Source organism: Martes martes, assembly GCF_963455335.1.
Source record: "Martes martes genome assembly, chromosome: 4".
Taxonomy (NCBI): domain Eukaryota; kingdom Metazoa; phylum Chordata; class Mammalia; order Carnivora; family Mustelidae; genus Martes; species Martes martes.
In genome coordinates, this window is record NC_137891.1 from 180113053 (window position 1) to 180133135 (window position 20083).

The 20083-nt window shown below is 39.2% G+C and overlaps 1 protein-coding gene across 1 annotated transcript in view; it reads right to left on the reverse strand.

Moving 5' to 3' along the window:
• Positions 1-20083, reverse strand: part of SPEN (spen family transcriptional repressor) — a 94327-nt gene that overhangs the window by 13699 nt on the left and 60545 nt on the right. Inside the window, exons 4-10 of the mRNA XM_080801345.1 lie at positions 17317-17477; positions 15530-15730; positions 11455-11606; positions 6748-6873; positions 5520-5633; positions 4592-4705; positions 3559-3659 (exon numbers count right to left, since the gene is read on the reverse strand). Of these exons, the coding sequence (XP_080657471.1) occupies positions 3559-3659; positions 4592-4705; positions 5520-5633; positions 6748-6873; positions 11455-11606; positions 15530-15730; positions 17317-17477 (969 nt within the window). The remainder of the gene's footprint in view (positions 1-3558; positions 3660-4591; positions 4706-5519; positions 5634-6747; positions 6874-11454; positions 11607-15529; positions 15731-17316; positions 17478-20083) is intronic.

Here is a 20083-nt window from a genome sequence, read left to right on the forward strand (position 1 = left end):
GAAGGTTTTGGGTTTTGTTTTTTTTTTAAGATTTTATTTATTTATTTGACAGAGAGAGAGAGAGAGAGAAACAGTGGGAGAGGGAATACAAGCAGGGGGAGTGGGCAGAGGGAGAAGCAGGCTTCCCTCGGTGCAGGGAGCCAGATGTGGGGCTCGATCCCAGGACCCTGGGATCATGACCTGAGCTAAAAGCAGCCGCTTAATGACTGAGCCACTCAGGTGCCCCAGCACTTACAATGTTAACAATGACTTCAAGCTGCTACTTGGGGAGCCAGGATGGAAAATGTTTTCCTCTATCTACAGGCCCACACATTCTCCAACATACGCACAGGCACCCTCTCTCACACACACATACACAAACTGACACAGGAAAGCCTTGTATCAAAACTAACTTTCTGGCTAGAGGGCTATGGATTCATCAACTAGCAAAAACCTATCAAATCCTTAGTAGTTCAAGCTTTTGGGAATTTGACTGTGGGGTACATTTTTCATTTTAAAAAACCTCCCCAGGGGTGCCTGGGTGGCTCAGTCAGTTGGGCGTCTGCTTTCAGCTCAGCTCCAGTTGTGGTCCCAGGGTCCAAGGAGCGAGCCCCGTATCGGGCTCCCTGTTTGGTGGGGAGGCTGCTTCTCCCTTTTCTCCCTGCCTGTGCTCTCTCTCACTATCTCTCTCTCTCAAATGGATAAATAAAATCTTTAATAAAAATTAAAATAAAAAAAAATTAAAAACCTCTCCAGGGTATGTGTTGTGGTGAGCACTGTGTATTGTGTAAGACTGATGAGTCACAGACCTGTACCCCTGAAACAAATAATACATGTTAATAATTTTTTTAAAAAATCACTAGAGTACCTGGGTGGCTCAGTTGGTTAAGCCTTTGACTCAGGTCATGATCCTGGAGTTCTGGGATGTGTCCCGCATCGGGCTCCCAGCTCCATGGGAGTCTGCTTCTCCCTCTGACCTTCTCCCCTCTCATACTCTCTCTCTCTCTCTCTCAAACAAATAAATAAAATCTTAAAAAAAAAATCACTAATACTCTAAACACGCTGAAATAGATACAAATGCTGCTATACATAAATTTCTGTATGTGTATAAACATATGTATTCTATGTTTGTGTATGTGTATACAAATCTTTTCAGTCTTTTTTCTTTGCATATATGTGCATATATGTGCTTTTGTTTTATAAAATTGGGTCTACTATACCTACTGCTTCATAACCCACTTAAAAAATGTTCATTAAATCATTACTGCATTATTAAATATTTTTAAAATATATGTATTATATATATAATATATATTAAATATTTTTAAAAAGAAGAATGCAAGAGTGGTTCAAATACAAAATTCAATCAACATTATCCACCATCTTAATAAAGAAAAAACATAATTTTAACTGATAATCCAGGACCCCTTCATGATTAAAAAAAAAAAAAGAAAGAAAGAAAAAACCCTCATCAAAGGAGGAATAAAAGGAAACTTTCTGAACTTAGTAAGTGTATGGGAGGGCGCCTGTGTGGCGCAGTTAAGTATCTGCCTTCAGCTCAGGTCACGATGCCAGGATCCTGGGAATCGAGCCCTATATCCGACTCTCTGCTCGGCAGAGAGCCCACTTCTTCCTCTCCCTCTGCCCACCACTCCCGCTGCTAGTGCTCTCTCTCTCTGTGTGTCAAATAAACAAATGAAATCTTAAAAGACAAAACAAAGCAAAAACAATAAAAAAAAAAATACACCCTCCCCAGGGCCGCCTGACTGGGTCAGTTGGTAGAGCATGCGATTCCTGGTCTGGGGGTTCTAAGTTCACTTCCACATTTGGGTGTAGAGATTAGTTAAAAATAAAATCTTTAAATTAAAAAAAAAAAAAAATTTCCCAGTATTCAGTGCCTATCATACAATATTCCACAAGGAAAGGACTCAAAAAAAATATACACACACACACACACACACATATATATATATATATATACCGCTTCTATGACTTAAACAAAAATAAAGTGCAAAGAACAGGCAGTAATTCTACAGGTTTCTGGCAACACAATCAGGATCTGACAAATACTTCCTGTAGACCCCCCTTTCAAACTTTAGTAACCAGAGTGTCTAAAGGCATTTTTCACACACAGCCTTTTAACACATATGTACGGGGTGGAGATCCAGTGGTGACATTCCAGAAGACTCAATCACAGAGGCATGTCTAGACAAACAGCTTGACCATGTGGATGATAGCTTCCATTTTCAAATGTGATGGGCTACTGAAGCACTGGATGACACTATGTTAGGGTGTTTTAATATATTCAGTCCAGAAAAGAGTCAATTACCAGTTTGGGGACAGTTTTAAGCTAATAGAGATAGCCTGGTTCAAACTATAAGACTTAACATGATTCAGAACTGCAATGTTTCCTACAAGCAGGAAAAGAAAAAATCAAATATTACCATGACCAAAAAAAAATTAAGAAGAAGAAATAAGGTTTATTTTTTACATGGCTAAAGTTACCAATTTATATATGCTTTGGCTTACTTATTCACAAGTTATTTAGAAGATTCAAAAATTGTTAAAGAGATTTTATTTATTTATTTGACAGAGAGACAGCAAGAGAGGGAACACAAGCAAGGGGAGTGGGAGAGGGAGAAGCAGGCTCTCCGCTGAGCAAGGAGCCTGCTGTGGGGCTCGATCCCAGGACACTGGGATCATGACCTGAGCCAAAAGCAGCTGAGCCACCCAGGCACCCCCACAGAAGATTCAAATTTAAAACAAAAAAAAGCTCCCGATAATCTTTTCAATTTAAAAAAAAAAATTTTTTTTTAAGGAAGGCTCCATGCCTTGTGTGGAGCCTAATGCAGGGCCTGAACTCACAACCCTGACTGAGATCAAGACCTAAGCAAAGATCAAGAGTCAGACATTCAACCGAATGAGCCACCCAGAGGCCCCTCAATTATTTTCTAACAGTCTGAGTACATGCAGTTATAATCTGGATGTTGTCGTTACTAAATATACAAGGCACTTAACAGTTTGCAGTGCCCTTCAACATGTTATCATATTTAATTTAAAACTGTTAAGCAGGATGATTTGTACACAAAGTTATAATCTAGCAAAACAGTAATTCTTTCAAATTCTAGCAGCATTCAGTGAGGAATGTATTTAGCTTAACCTAAATCCCACGAGCCACATGAAAACTGGATTCATAAAAATAAACCTGTTTCTGTATGAGGGGATAAAAGGAAAGATTTGGGGGGTAAGTGAAGATAAAAGGGGTGAGGGGTGCCTGGGTGCCTCAGTCATTAAGTGTCTGCTTTCAACTTAGGTCATGATCCCAGAGTCCTGGGATTGAGCCCCACATCAGGTTCCCTGCTCAGTAGAAGCCTGCTTCTGCCTATCTCACTCCCTCTGCTTGTGTTCCCTCTCTTGCTGTGTCTCTGTCAAATAAATAAATAAAATCTTTAAAAAAGGGGGGGAGTGAAAAATAAAAGTTAACCCCATCTAAATTTGATGTATTTGAAAGTTTAAAATTCAAGCTATGATGATAGGTTTAAAATACATACCTTCTTACTTGGAAAAAAAAATACATACCTTCTTTCTGCTAACATTTCATAAAAGTCTCTGATATCTTGACCAGATTTTTCCATACAGTGATAAAATGCCAGCTGACTTTCTCGATTTGCAAAATCCACCTTAAAAAGAAAGAACAGCAGGTGTTTGATTCAAGTTTCAGGTTTTCAAGATGGAAAGCATTACTGAATTTGAAAATCCTTCCCAACAATAGCCCTCTGGATAAGCTTCAAGTAAGAGCAATCTGTCTCAACTAAGTGAAACAGTTCTAACTGAAACTGTATTTTGTTAATGTGAAATCTCTCTCAAACTCAACAGAAATCTCAATAAAGAACTATAATTTAAGCCTCCAGAACCCATACTGAAGGAGTAGAAAAGGCAAAATGGAAAACTGAAACAATACCTATGGAGATTCTAGGTTGCCAAATAATGAGATTGACTAAACCCAGGAATCTGTGTTGCAAATTTGCTGGAACCACGGTTAGAACATAAAGTGAAATGTGGAAGAACATTTAAACTTCCCTCACAGCTGGGCCTTAAGTCACTTAAGCCCAGGTACCCATCCTCCATCAAGATCTCATTTCAAAAGACTCGTTCCAATTTAACCATTATAGGTATTAAGTGCATAAACTCCTTCAAGTTATCATGAACAGAGGTTTTTAAACAAAACAGCAGACAAAAGATCGACTGATCGGTGGTTACCCACTCTTTAGGAGAGGAGGAGAGGAGAGAAAGATCATTCAAGAAGCTGGAATGAGTGACACTTCGAGCTCCCGGGTGTGCAGACACCCACAGGTGAATGTGGGCCAGACTGCACCAAGAACCTGGGGTGTAAAGAAGCACATTTGCTTGAATGACATGATTTTCAGAGAAAATTCTGTGGCTAATGACCCGGTGGCCTCAAGGAGCCAAGTATACAAATAGTAATAGTCCCTTTAAAAACAGGACATACAGTGCATATCCTGTAAACCCCTGGCCCTGCCGGGCAACTACACAATGCCTTAGTAAGAGGGTGGGATCTCAGTGTGATGCTGCTGAAAGTCACTCTGCACACCTTAATTTTATTCCCGCCGATCTTCCTCCCCTTGGTCTCTTTTACAGCTGCTTGCGCATATTCAATTTCATTGTAGAGAACCAGAGCCATGCCTTTTAAGCGGTCAAACACCACCTATAAAAAACAAACAAAAAAAGCAAAACAAAAACCAAGTAAGAGCCTCATCCACTAGACTCAGTGTCAATCCCAAGAAAATCTTAAGTCTCAAGGACACTGCCAAGAAAAAAACATATTTATATACTGTTTATTCTAAAAGAATAAATTATAATAATAAATTTATAAAATAAAATAAATAATAAATTTCAGTGAATTCTGGTTATAAGTAGAATTCTTAACTTAAAGCTGGATGTTTTATTTACGCTAGCCATCTTTACGGTGCGTTTCTCTGAACAACAAAAGCTACACCGAAAGAAATGCTGACATTATGTGCCATGCCCACCACAGTGTAAATCTGCTCCCAAGGAGTTCAAAGCTCTCCTTTCACGTACTGGAATGGGGTCCAGAGACCCTCCTGCTGGGCGCAGGTACGTACATTACCAACATCAGTTAGATGTGTGTATTCTGTTGTATGACTGCCCCTTTAAAGTCATCTTCGTTTTTTTTTTAAATGAAGTCTAATTACGTATTAGTGTGAATGTAAATAATTAGATAATTAGACTAATTTTAATGAGATAAAATTATAAAAACCCCTAAGAAACATTCTATTTACCAGTATTATGCAAATTCGTTTCAAAAATTTATCATCTTGGCCAATTCAAAATAGTTTTCCAAAATACTTCCTCATATCATAAGCTAAAGATACAGTTGTCCTTCTATGACAAGTTATGAGTTACTAAAGAAAAGAAAATGTCAACACTAAAACTTTGGGCTGACAGACAGAATACTGAGAACAGGGAGTCAGACACCAATACCAAAACCTCCCACCTACCTTTACCACAGGCCCATATCGGCAGAAATGTCGTGTTAAATACTGATCCGACACGTTTGAAGAAAGCCCGTCTAACCACACACAGTTTGTAGGCATGCTTTTTCCAAAACCCAGCTGGATAGGAGAGGTGAAATTTCTATTAGTAAAATCACCAATTATTCAACTACAGAATTCTTTAAAAAAAAAAAACTTGCCTTCTGTAGGAATCTTACAGACCATCATGCCAAAGGGCAATCATCTGGTTAAAATCAAATAGAAATTTATATAAAACTAATTCTGCCAGGCTGAGCAAGTATTAATTTACCAGATTTTAATTTATGGACTCCAGGCACTTGGCTTCCTGCCCACCCCCCCAATTTTATTTATTTATTTTTTTAAAGATTTATTTATTTATGGGGCACCTGGGTGGCTCAGTCAGTTAAGCATCTGCCTTCAGCTCACGTCATGATCCCAGGGTCCAGGAATCGAGTCTCCTGTCTGGATTCCTGCTCAGCGGGGAACCTGCTTCTCCCTCTCCATGCCCCCAAGCTTGTGCTCTCTCTCTCTCTCAAATAAATAAATATTTTTTTAAAAAAAAGATTTATTTATTTCTCTGGGGTCTGGGGGCAGGAGGAGAGGGAGTCTCAAGCAAACTCCATGCTAACGCAGCCCTACTTGGGGCTGGATCTCACAACCGGGAGATCATTACCTGAGCAGAAACCAGGAGTCAGACACTCAAAACCTACTGTGCCACTCATGTGCCCCAAGATTCTTTTTTTTAAGTAATCTCTAACACCCATCATGGGACCTGAACTTACAATCCTGAAATCAAGAGTCACATGCTCTACAGACTGAGCCAGGCAGGCACCACAGCAAGTATTAATTTTCAGTTTATTTTTATTTTTTAAAGATTTCATTTATTTGACAGAAAGAGACACAGCGAGAGAGGGGAACATAAGCATGGGGAGTGGGAGAGGGAGAAGCAGGTTCCCCACTGAGCAAGGAGCCCCGATGTGGGGCTCGATGCCAGGACACCAAGATCACGACCCGAGCCAAAGGCAGATGCCCAACGACTGAGCCACCCAGATGCCCCTAATTCAGTTTACAGTATAAGATGATGAGGATGCAAAGCAATGTATCACATTTATGGTTATCTAGCTATACTGCAATTTTAAATAATCATACAAACAAAAAACCTCTAAATCATAACAAATCCTAACAGCATAATAACTTATGCAAAGTCCTTTACCTTGAGGCGATTATTTCCAAGGTACTCCCCATCCATCTTCTTAATAGCCTTACAAACGCTGGCAATGTCACAGTATTGCAAGAACGCATACTGAGGAACTCCATTTACTTTCTTAATATCAATATCCTGAAAAAGCCAATAAGCACCACTCTTAGTCACATGCCAACAGAAAAAAAATCAGAATAACCCAAACCCAGATGAAGTGCATATTTCTCAAAACAGTCATCTTCCCCAAAATCATTTTCTTAGTTAAAACTGTACATCGTAAAGCAACTGTGAATAGCCAAGACTACACGCACAGCATTTAGTCACAACATGAAAACCTTCCTATGTGAAGCTCTTTGCAGAAGAGAAACTGCAAACTCAAAATTTAAAATCCACAATACCTGTGTTAGGAGACATTTATGAATAAAGTAAAGTTTGTGCTTGACTTAGCGGTACATATACTAAAACTGGAACAACACAGAGAAGAGTAATAAAGAAAAGGCAGCCTATTTAATAAAAACCTAAGTAATACAAGTTGACCCTTGAACAACAATGGGGTAGTGGGAGTGTTGTGGGGGGTGCCTAGGTGCCAACCCCCAAGGCAGCTGAAAATCCACATAAAACTACTGACTCCTCCAAAACTTAACTACTCACCGCCTACTGTTGACCAGATGCCTTGCAGATAACACAAATTAACACATATTTTGTTTTTTGTTTTTTTTAATATTTTTATTTATTTATTTATTTGAAAGAGAGTGAGAGAGAGAGAGCGAGAGAGCACACAAGCTCCAGGAACAGCAGGCAGAAGAGAAGCAGACTCCCCACCAAGCAGGGAGCCCGATGCGGGGCTTGATCCCAGGACTCCGGGATCATGACCCGAGTGGAAGGCAGACGCTCAACCAGCTGAGCCACTGAGGCACCCCACACACATATTTTGTATATATGATTACTACTGTACTCTTAAAGTAAGCTGAAGAGAATGTTATTAAGAAAATCGTAAGGAAAAAAGTCCACATATAAGTGGATCCAAGCAGTTAAAACCCATGCTATTCAAGGGTCAACTATAATTCCCTTCTGCAATAATCTAAAATCCTTACTAGGGGCAGGCCATTTAAAATATAATACCTGAGAAGAGTAAGAATGGTAAAGAAATCAAGTTTTCAAAAAGCGATTTAAAATTCGCAATCCTAGGGGCACCTGGGTGGTTCAGTGGGTTAAAGCCTCTGCCTTTGGCTCAGGTCATGATCCCAGGGTCCTGGGATCGAGCCCCATATCAGGCTCCCTGCTCAGCAGGGAGCTTCCCCCTCCCTCTCTCTCTGCCTGCCTCTCTGCCTACTTGTGATCGCTGTCTGCCAAATAAATAAATAAAATCTTAAAAAATAAAAATTCGTAATCCTAAATTAGAAGACTCATCCCACCAGTGTATCTAACCATACCAAGCCTGGTGACTGATATGTATGGCAATGACCTCTCACATCCAAAATCAATCAATACATAAATACCTGAACTATTTTGTGAAGATGTTACTGAACACCGTCCCTAGATTAAAGAAGCACTCTATAAAGGCATAACCCCATCTCTTTATTTAAGTTTGTTTATTTTTAAGTGATCTCTATACCCAACATGGGGCTCAAACTCACAACCCTAAGATCAAGAGCCCCATGCTTTTTCAATGAGCCAGCCAGGCACCCCTAGCCCGATCTCTTTAGAATGCTTGAAACCTGTACTCACACCTGATGGCTCTGGTCCTGCCTACACAGACAAGGTGGTATAAAAATTTGGCTTACTTACAACATGAAAATGGTCCAGAGAGGCAAAACTTATACTTAAGAACAATAATGACCCATATGGTGACTATCTAAAGTATTCTGTAAATCACAATCTAAAAGTATTGTGATGATCTAAGCCTCTTAGGGGTCATAAGCCAATAATCAAAAGCTGAAATAGAACAAAATGAATAATGCATTTAAAGAGCTGTTAGAGGGACACCTGGGTGGCTCAGTGGGTTAAGCCTCTGCCTTCAGCTCAGGTCATGATCCCAGGGTCCTGGGATCGAGCCCCGCATCGGGCTCTCTGCTCAGCAGGGAGCCTGCTTCCTCCCTCTCTCTCTGCCTGCCTCTCTGCCTACTTGTGATCTCTGTCTGTCAAATAAATAAATAAAATCTTAAAAAAATAAAAATAAAAATAAAGAGCTGTTAGAGGAGTCCTTAAAAAAAAAAAAACCACACACACAGAAATTTAGGGGCACCTCGGTGGCTCAGTTGTTAAGCGTCTGCCTCCGGCTCAGGTCATGATCCCAGAGTCCTCGGATCAAACCCCACATGGGGCTCCCTGCTCATCGGGAGCTTGTTTCTCCCTCTCCCACTCCCCCTGCTTGTGTTCCCTCTCTTGCTGTCTCTCTCTCTCTCTGTCAAATAAACAAACAAAATCTTTTTTTTTTAAGCAGTTAATTTATATTCAAAATAGTTCTACTTAAGTAATGGTAAGCAGGAGCTGATTTTCACCATAATGTAGAAAGTAAAAACCCAGGATTAACTCCATTTAAGAGAAATGGTCTCCAACGAATACTGGTGGGTTGAATTATCACAAAGGTTCTTCTAGCTATAGCATAATCTGTCATCGATAAGCAGCAGACCATTTCCCCAAAGTTTGTGTGTCATTAAAATAGCTACTCTCATGAGCAACTGCAAACATGATGAGATGTGGTTTTCAAACAGAATGCTGACGTGGCCACCTTATTGAGAAGCATGGCTCTTAAAACACAATAATCACTCCATTTTCAGCAACCCTGTCGATGAAAATGTTATCTGTGTCCAAATACAACTTCTTATACTGCCCCAAAATACAAAGTAGCAGCCACACTCCAAAGTAGGTCTGAAAGTTTTTATCAATTATGAACTGACTCAGGGCGCCTGGGTGGCTCAGTGGGTTAAAGCCTCTGCCTTCGGCTAAGGTCATGATCCCAGGGTCCTTGGATGGAGACCTGCATCGGGCTCCCTGCTCAGCAGGGAGCCTGCTTCCCTTCCTCTCTCTGCCTGCCTCCCTGCCTACTTGTGATCTCTGTCAAATAAATAAATAAAATCTTAAAACAAAAACAAAAAAACCCAATTATGAACTGACTCATAAATGCCAATCAGGAAAAAAATTTTTTTTTATTTTTAATTTTATTTATTTATTTGAGAAAGAATGAGTGAGAGAGAGCATGAGAGAGGAGAAGATCAGAGGGAGAAGCAGACTCCCCAAAGAGCTGGGAGCCTGATGCGGGACTCGATCCTGGAAGTCCGGGATCATGACCTGAGTCGAAGGCAGTCGCTCAACCAACTGAGCCACCCAGGCGCCCAGGAAAAATTTTTTTTAAGATTTTGTTTATTTATTTGACAGAGAGAGCGACAGAGAGAACAGAAGCAGGGGGAGTGGGAGAGGGAGAAGCAGACTTCCCGCCGAGCAGGGAGCCCAAAGCAGGGCTCGATCCCAGGACCCTGAGGATCATGACCTCAGCTGAAGGCAGCCGCTTAATGACTGAGCCACCCAGGCGCCCCCCAATCAGCAAATTAAATACTAGATCACTGTCTAAAGACAGAAAAGGCTGGAGTCCACACAGGCAGGTGAACTCTAGGTCACTCATCTCAGCGGACAGTATAGCTGGAATTAGAGTATATGATAAAAGAACTTAAACTGAAAAAGAAAGGAAAATGTATGTTTTGCTGTTTCTCTAAATATATGTTTACAGAATTCTGTTTTTTTACTTTCTACCAACCACTTCTCTCTCGCCCCTACTCCCCCCATAAGATGAGGTTTAGATCAGCTACAAGCACAAATGTTTTATTCTCCAGATTACACCACTAAACAAATAAGATTTTTGCTTACAACATCAGTGTATAAATAAGGCCAGATAGCTGGATGGATAGGATGGATGTGTGCAGCACGCACAGACGCGCGCGCACATACACTCTCACACACACACACACCTGAAAGATTAACAAATGTTTTCTCTACCCAGAACATTTTTTTACTCTCCAAAGTCCAAAATTACACAGCAATTTCTTTGCTGTTATTAATACAGAAAAAGTCTAGGGGAGACAAATAATTTTCCTACTTTTTCAAACACAAAACAAAATAGTATATGTATCCCAAGGGTACAAAGCTGTAACCAAACAATTTTCATTAGAAAGTGACTCAAAACTTGAGTCACGAGGATTTGAGTCACGAGGAACAGAAAAACCCTCCAAATTCCTAAATTTAACAATGACTTGCATAATATAAAAAGTGATTCTAATTAAAATTTCAAAACAGAACTGAGCTTCCGGCATGACATCCACGTTCCAGTAATCCCCAAGGTAGGCTGATGTGCACTGTGAGAACACAATACTCACACACTAAGCTTCTGCTTCCTTCTTACAAACACATTTTCTCTTATTTTCCTTCCAACCCACAGGACTAGAGATGGCACTGAACAGCACCCCATGGACAAAGAAAAATAAGAAAAATGGACAGAAAAATATGCATGTAAACAAAATAAAGACAAGTATCTATTACACAGTTTTACATACACACACAAAATAGTTTTGCTGGGTCATCTTTTAGCAGGAGTAAAAAACACATAGGGCAAATGAGAAACATATTCACTACACCATCTAAATATCTTTCCAAATACAATCTGTACTATGCTTTATGTTTTATGACAAAGATCTAAAACTGTTTTTAGTGTAAAAAGCAACATACCACAATTTCTCCAAAGCGCTGGAAGATGTTGCGAAGGTCATGGTAAGTAGTGGTTTTTTCAAGGTTGCCAATGAAGAGGGTTCTTGTTGCTTTGGGGTGAAATTCATCTATCCTTTCATCCAAAGGACGAAATTCATTTTCACTTTCTGTTTCTGTTAAGTGGGATGGCAGCAGAGTAAAAAGAGAAGTTTTGTTTGTTTGTTTTTCAAGTAATCTCTACACCCAATGTAAGGCTCAAACGCACAATCAGAAGATCAAGAGTTGCGTGCCCTACTGACTGAGCCATCCAGGTGCCCCAAGACAAAGTGTTTTAATGAGTATTTATATATCATGGGAAAATCTACACTTAAGAAGCTATGTCTCTGAAATACTGGGCTTGACTACCATACAATCTGAAAAATTATATACCTTCAGAAAGAGCTGCCTTTTGCTAACTCCGAAGGCTAAAGAAACTTGTCAACAAAACTTAGGGAGACGTAACACTTTCTTTGATCTTTAAAACAGAAAAGTAGACTGAATTTCAATCTGCAAGTTGATTTGTTTTAAAAATAATCACTGACACAGAAATAGATTTTAAATTCCAGCAAAAACAGTAATTACTTAAGCCTAATCTTAGGTTCCAAAAATTATGCAGCAGGCTGTCAATGGGAAGTATAAAACTACAATCTGAAACACACATAAAACTCAACTGAAGGGCGCCTGGGTGGCTCAGATGGTTGGGCGTCTGCCTTCCCTCAGGTCATGATCCCAGAGTCCTGGGATCGAGTCCCACATCAGGCTCCCTGCTTAGCGGGGAGCCTATGTCTCCCTCTGTCTCTCTTGCTCTCATGAATAAATAAATAAAATCTTTAAAAAAAAAAAAAACCCTCAACTGAAAATAGCCCAGCTTCATTACTTAATTTTTCAACATTTTAGAAAATATTTAGCATTTTACATTTGTCATACTAATTACCACAGCCCAAGTGCCTAAATGTAGCAATTGTTAGGTACAAGAATAATAACTGTATGAAAACGGACTGAAGCAGCACTTAGAAACTTGCTGCTGCAAGGTTCCCAATGACAAACAAGAAGAGACTCAATGACTCTTAAGGTTTCTATTTCTTATGATCAAAAGCCCTGGTTCAATGTCTTATTCAAGCATAGCCTTTCTCTGAAGCTCCATTTCTAAACTTCACCCAGGGCAGAACATTCAGTGTTTTGTCATAATAATTATAATACAGCCCACAGAACACGTGTTCTCTCTTTTTTAATGTAAAACAAAGCCATCCAAAAAAGTTAATCAGCCTGACTGGAAGTGTTTAGGGTCATGTACTGAATATTACTGATGTCAACTACAACACTGACATTAAAAAGATTCAAGATCTGAGCTGCTGAGTGAACTCAGAACACACCTCACTCCTGATTCCAGTTTCACGGCTCTAATGATATAGCTCGGCTTAACCCTTCTGGCCTCATCGAGGACTATGTACTTTCACTGAGTCAGGTGGACCCGAAACTGCAAAAGCGCATGTACCTGTCTCTATCCCATATTTGCGTCATATCTCCTAGGGAGAGATCTCATTTCAAGATTAACTAGGTTTTCTTGAAACTATCTAACAAAGGGCACATATTTAGGAATATTTCATTTAACAGGAGAGAAAAATAATGAAAAGACAAAATAATTCAGACACATCTTGAGGTTTACATTCCAAAAGGCAGAGTAAGAAGGATAAAGCATAATTTGCAATCATTTAAATCTATATTTCTATCAAATAGTTCAGTAAACATTTCAAAACCAGAAATTCAGTTTAGCAAAGATTCTTTTATTTTATTTTAGCAAAGATTCTTTTAAAAGTGCACTTTCCATATGTAATAATAATCAGTTTAAGTCTTGGGGCGCCTGGGTGGCTCAGTGGGTTAAAGCCTCTGCCTTCGGCTCGGGTCATGATCCCAGGGTCCTGGGATCGAGCCCCACATCGGGCTCTCTGCTCCATGGAGAGCCTGCTTTCTCCTCTCTCTCTCTGCCTGCCTCTCTGCCTACTTGTGATCTCTGTCAAATAAATAAATAAAATCTTAAAAAAAAAAATCAGTTTAAGTCTTAATGCCTACATATCATTTAAAAAATTCTTTTCATGTAATGCTCTGCACAGGACTGAGAGAGCACAATCTTAGAAGACACCAGGGGTCTATCTGCAAAGTTGGCTTCTTGGATTTAGATCTTTTTAACTCTAAGAGGTCCTTGGCCTCAGGAAGTAATGAGCTCCATATGCTTCAATACAAAACATTTATCTTAACCATCCAACAACATAATTCCACCCATGTCTCCATACTCCTATTCAACTGCTTTCAGATATCCCACTCAACAAGTGTTTCATGCTTTCCCATCTGGGAAAAGTACCTTTGAACTTTCCTATGCCTGACCCAAACAGACTTCTCAAAATCTTCAATGGCACAAGCTTAAAGCCCAATTTACATCCTGGGTGCTAATTAGGTAAAATGCATTTTTACAGTAAAAATGTCAAGCTAGCCCCACGACGTGGAAATCTGAGGGCAGCCTATTATAATGCTCCTGAATTAGGGCCCCGTTACTTACTAATTATATATGGCTCTAAAAACTTTCTACATAGATTATACGACATTCTAAATAATATTCCTCAGGCCAACTGTGACCTGTTCTAAATGTGTTAAATAAGAATTCCTGAGTTGCGCTCAGCTCAGTATAACTTAGGTTAGTATATCTCAAACTTGGCAAAGGAGAGAATGTGAAGGCATAACCTATAATCCCTTTGAATTCCTGTGTTTATTATAAAATTATGCACATTTCGCAGTCTTCTCTCTAATAACTCTGTGCTTGTTTTAATATATACAAATAACATTTACACATTCTTTTCAGGGAAATTCTATTTTTTCCCTCTTAATTGCCAAATAAATGAATATTCCAGAGAATGGGCTATGTTTACCTTATAAATTCCACTCAAAATCCTTTTTTCTTTTTAAAAGTAGTTCTACACCCAACATGTGGCTTGAACTCACATCCCTGAGATCAAGGGCCACATGCTCCATGGACTGAGCCAGCCAAGTGTCCCTCAAACGCTTAGTCTTAAAAATTGGTCTCAGGGACACCTGGGTGGCTCAGTTGGTTAAGCGGCTGCCTTCGGCTCAGGTCATGATCCCAGCGTCCTGGGATCGAGTCCCACATCGGGCTCCTTGCTCGGCGGGGAGCCTGCTTCTCCCTCTGCCTCTGCCTACCACTCTGTCTGCCTGTGCTCACTCGCTCTCTCTAACAAATGAATAAATTAAAAAAAAAAAAAATTGGTCTCAGCTACATAATGTGACTGCATAACTTAAACATTTCTGTTTACTCCTCCACAAATTTACTCACAAAATTGCCTTAAGTCAGGGGTTCCCAGACTTGAGTATGTGAATTCTGAACCACTGAGCGGGGACAGGGTGAAAGAGTGTGCGTTTTAAACCAAGCACCACAGGTGGTTCTCAAACAGGAGAAACACTGACCCAGACCACGCCTCAGAAGACTTCCTACCTTACGATAGGTCTTACAGGTAGGTTCAAACTAATAAAATGTCCCCTTGAAACTCTCAATGGGTCACACTCCTAAGACCTAGCCCTGATTTTCTTTGTCACTATCTCTCAAGGCCATGGAAGGTCATGGAAACTAGAACAACAGATCCAATTTGTGCTGGACATAATAGAAATAAAACTGGTCTAACTAGTCCCTCAAATCCGTGAAACAAGTAGTCTGTTTTCTAATTCAAGGTAATTCTGATGTCATTCTCCTAAGAACTATATCATTATCTCAATCAATTCAATCCTTCTGGGAAGGCAGGACTCAACAAAGGGCTAAAACTCAATCTCTCAGATTCTTCAAAGTCAGCATTTCTCCATCACACGAACAGAACTATCTTTACCCTCCCTAACCAAAACATAATTTTATTAACTTGAACAAATGTACCCAGTCTTTAAAACAGAAGTCACTGGAAGTATGTCAATAAATAAAGCATCCAGATTCAGGATAAGATACTGCCTTTTCACAAGCTGAAATACAAATTACACTAAAAATTAGCCTCCTTTCTCTTACCTGGCCCTATCCATGCTGTTACTTCAATCTGCATGCCAAAGAAAAGTTTTCCTTTTGATGCAGTCAGTGCTTTTTCTTGGTCCTCTTGCTGCCGAAAGAATACCAGACCATACCTCTCTTCTGAAGCTCCATGGATCTGCACTGAAGTCACCTTTCCAAATTTCTTAAATTCATGGAAAAGGCCATCTTTAAGGCTTGTATCTAAATCCCCCCCCAAAAAAACAAGGTGCTTATTTTTCTAATTTAGTTACAACTCAGTAAGTAAGCTATGAAATCTTTAGCTTGATTTTTGACCTAAATTTTGTTAGCATTAAAACATTTCTCTTTCAAATAAAATAACCCTAAAATCACATTTTAGAGACTCCTGTACAATTGTGAAAATAAACTGAGTACTGGAAATATCACTGGTTATTTGTTAGGTAAGAATGACATTGTGGCTATGCAGAAAAACCGCCCTCCTACTGTACAGACAAGGAAGAAGTTATATATCTTTAAGTCGATATGAAACAATGTAATTCACTTTTTAAAAAACACACACAACAAAAACAGGAAGGAAGGAAAGTGGAAACATTAGATAAAGCCAAGTCTGGAAGACAGTGACAATTTTTAAATCTGGGGTATGGAGTAAGGGGCATTCACTTTGCTACTCTACTTTTGGCTAAGTTTAAAACTTCCAAAATAAATATTTTATATACACATATAAATATATGTGTATGTGTGTATATTTATATACACATATAAATATTTTATATACACATATACATACATACACACATACATACATAAATAAAACTTTAAAGACATGAGAAAGAAAGCTGTATTTCTAGCTTTCCAAGCATCATGTCAATGATAAAACTGTGTGGCAAGCAGCATTTAACATGCTAACAACTCTACAGATGAATCATACCATCTAGAGGGATCTTCTGTTAATTTCCTTCATTATAAAAATTAAAATTGTACAGAAAGACAAGCAAATTTTACCTCCATCCACTCCTAAACAACTAAGTATTCTAAATCAAAAGCTCACCAACATTTGTGCCTCAATAATTATGAATTATGGTTATGTAGGTTATGTAGGTTTTAGAGGCTGCTTTAATGAATAATTTAAGTAGTCACTAAAATGCACTTAGCTAAGAAGTACTAAGTTTTGGTCTCTGTGGGTTTGACCATCTACTAACAGTTGTTTACATACTCAGTATGCCTAATGTAAAAAATGAGAGTATAGTATATAGATAATATATAATTGTCAATTAAAAATATTAAGAGTAAAAAAGACTTCAGTAGAGCTTTTAACCAGACCTTTCCATTATTCATGATTTTCCTCATTTAAAATGTTAGTATTTCGAAGCGGGTTTCCTATCATAGTTTAATGTTCAAAGTTTTCTCACAGAACATAGGACTCCAGGACAACATAATAAATGTAACTGAAAATAGTATTTCTACAATTTCATCATATCAAATTTCCCCTAATATCAAAATATTTAAGCTAGACAGCGTCTTTTTTTTAAATAACCATGCTTTCTTTACAGAACACGCACCATATAGTCTTTGTGTACGTATGTACAATGTGTATAATAATATATATGCGTGTATGTATGTGTACACAGTAAATACAAGTAACATGACACCTTCATAAAGTTACCGTCATCGCTTGCTTTTTCTCACATGGCATTATATATTAATGAGCCACAAGAAGGAAGCTTGTCCCAGCATAGAACTTAAGGTGCTCAGTCTCACATTCCCCCCAGTTTTAGCAGAGAGCAAACTACAGCGGTACAAATTGTTACCTGTAGAGCGTACTGGAAGATTCTGAACCTTGATCCCGAAACTTTTACGGGGCTCATCTTTTTCCAGGGATGAAAGCAACTGGGAAGTGGGTGCTGGGACGGCTGCTGACTGAACCGATCGGGCAGGAGAGTCATCACTTGAACTGCTGCTGGAATCAGTGCTGCAGAAGGGCAAACGAAGACAAAACAGAGACTGAGCAGCATGTAAAACTTCTTAAAATCAACAAGCAGAAAAAATTAAAAGCAATCATCTACATTTCTGGGATTTCTGGCTGCCCTCCCCTCTCCACATCTACTTCACACTCCCGCCTTCCAACAGAGAAAACATCAGCCTAAGGGAGCAAAAGTGTCGCTCTTCTACCACTACACGCCCCCTGAAGAAAATGTTTCATTCTGTGCAAAATGGGAACAACTTTTTCCAAATCAAGTAGGACTAATAAATGCAAGTCACTGAACAGTAATCATAAAAGAATAATGGTAATAATGGTTTTGGATTCAGAGACCTCAATTCAAATTTTGACTTAGAGGTACAGCACGTATCCTTGGACAAGTAACGTAAGCCTCAATTTCCACAGCTATTAAATGGAAATAATAAAAGCACCTATCTTGCAGGGTCACGAATTAAATAAAATAACCCACAGGTCTGAGGAGTCTGGAGTATGACAGCCATCAGGAAATGAAGTGGCATTGCTCTGTTACTCTTACTATGACTGCTGCCGCCACCGCCACGATCATCTCAGGCATGTGTCAGTTTTGAGGAAAACAAAAATATCCAAAATAATTTCCTAGGTAATTTTAACTTTTAAGTATTTGAGGGACTAATGAAGAAATATTATGTAAGTGACTCAAGTGTTGTTGATTTAGGCTCTTTTCTCTGTGAGCAATGTGGGAAATGAGTCAATGAAATTGAGAATTTATTACTCTTCAGTCTGATACAATCCTTGAAGGGGGAGACGTTTGAAAGACAAGAAAATATTATACCCATTCACATAAGAGAGAGATATATTTAAACAAGTTTATTATGCCTAAGAACTACATGAATAATAGGAAAGTCTCTTTTTAGTACCAGATGTGCAAGGACAGCCATGGTTTTGTTCTATTATCGCATTCTCAAATATATTAATAAAAAGCTGTTTACAGGGTCTGTCATTTATTTACAGGTTTCTGAAATTTTGCTTCACACTTTCGCCTCCCTACTGTGGAAGGCTTATCTTTTAAGCAAATAACTCCAGGAGTGAGGGCAAGTGAGAGGAGGAGGTTTAATCCACTTTAAGCATACATTATAGAGGGAAGACCTGACAGTTTTTGTCATTTGAACTAAAACAACAGCTCTCACAGCCAAGATAATCTCTAAGACAGCCAGATAAATAAATCCAACTCAACAAATTAAGGCAAATTTGCCACTGCTTTTTAAAAAATACTGTAAGAAAACAGGGTATTATAACTAAGAATTTACACAGCATTTTTATTGAGCTCTCACATGCTAGGGCAAAAGATGAAAACGTCACAAGGTTATCAGAGCTCCCTGAAGCTTGAAACATAGAGAAATAAACCTATGCTAGTAAGATCCAAAAGGTCATATGTGAGTTACAAAATACAACCTGGGATAGAAGCCTTCAGATAGGACCACAGATTGTAACTGCAAGGCCTCCTACACATGCTTAGGCGTTGGTTTTCTCTTAAAAAATTTTTCTTCTAGGTCACTCAGTAAAGGCAGTGTTACCAGCACTAGGTGAACAGGATACTATGTTCATTCGAATCAAGGGTTTAATAAAATTAACACAGAAGGGGAAAAATGCTTTTATATGTATTAAGCACAGAAGGGGAAAAATGCTTTTATATGTATTAAGTCCTCCAAGTAATACAAGATTATTGGCAAAGCCACCATATGATTACAGTATAGAATATGTTATAGGACTATCAACTTAATTCCAATGACTCACAAAAAAACCATTAAGGAAACTACTCTAATTACAATACTGCCAATATTATAAATACCAAAATTCCTTAGCAGCAATGGGTAAAGTAAATATGGGCAAGAGCAGAATTTCTGCTACTGAAAGAATCAGTGAGGCAACAAACACCAAGTTCCATATCAAGTCTGTGTCATGAAAGTGGAGAAGGTGAGGGGCACCTGGTTGGCTCAGTCAGTTAAGCAATGGCCTTTGGCTCAGGTCATGATCCCGGAAGTCCCAAGAATGAGCACTCCATCGGGCTCCCTGCTCAGTGGAGAGCCTGTTTCTCTCCTCCCTCTCATGTGCTCACCGCTCACCACCCCCCACCCCGACACCCCACTCTTTCTCAAATAAATAATCTTAAGAAAAAAACAAAACAAAACACGGAGACAGAGACCAATCAATAGTTAACAGTGATTTTGTGGCACCTGGATGGCTCAGTTTGTTAAGCCTCTGACTTGGGCTCAGGTCGAGATCTCAGGGTCCTGGAATCAAGCCTTGAGTCAGGCTCCCACTCAGCAGGGAGTCTGCTTCTCCCTCTGCACCTCCCCCAGCTTGTGTGCTCACTCTCTCTAATAAATAAAATCCTTTAAAAAAAAAAGTTAACAAACAAATTAAATTTGTTATAAATGCCACTGCACTTTTGGTGAATTCCCTACTACCACACTAATAAGATTTTTATTTATTTATTTATATTTGGGAGGGTGAGGGGCAGAGAGGGAAGGGAGAGGGACAAGCAGACTCTATGCTGAGCACACACACAGCCCCACATGAGGCTCGATTTACTACCCTGAGATCATGACTCAAGCCAA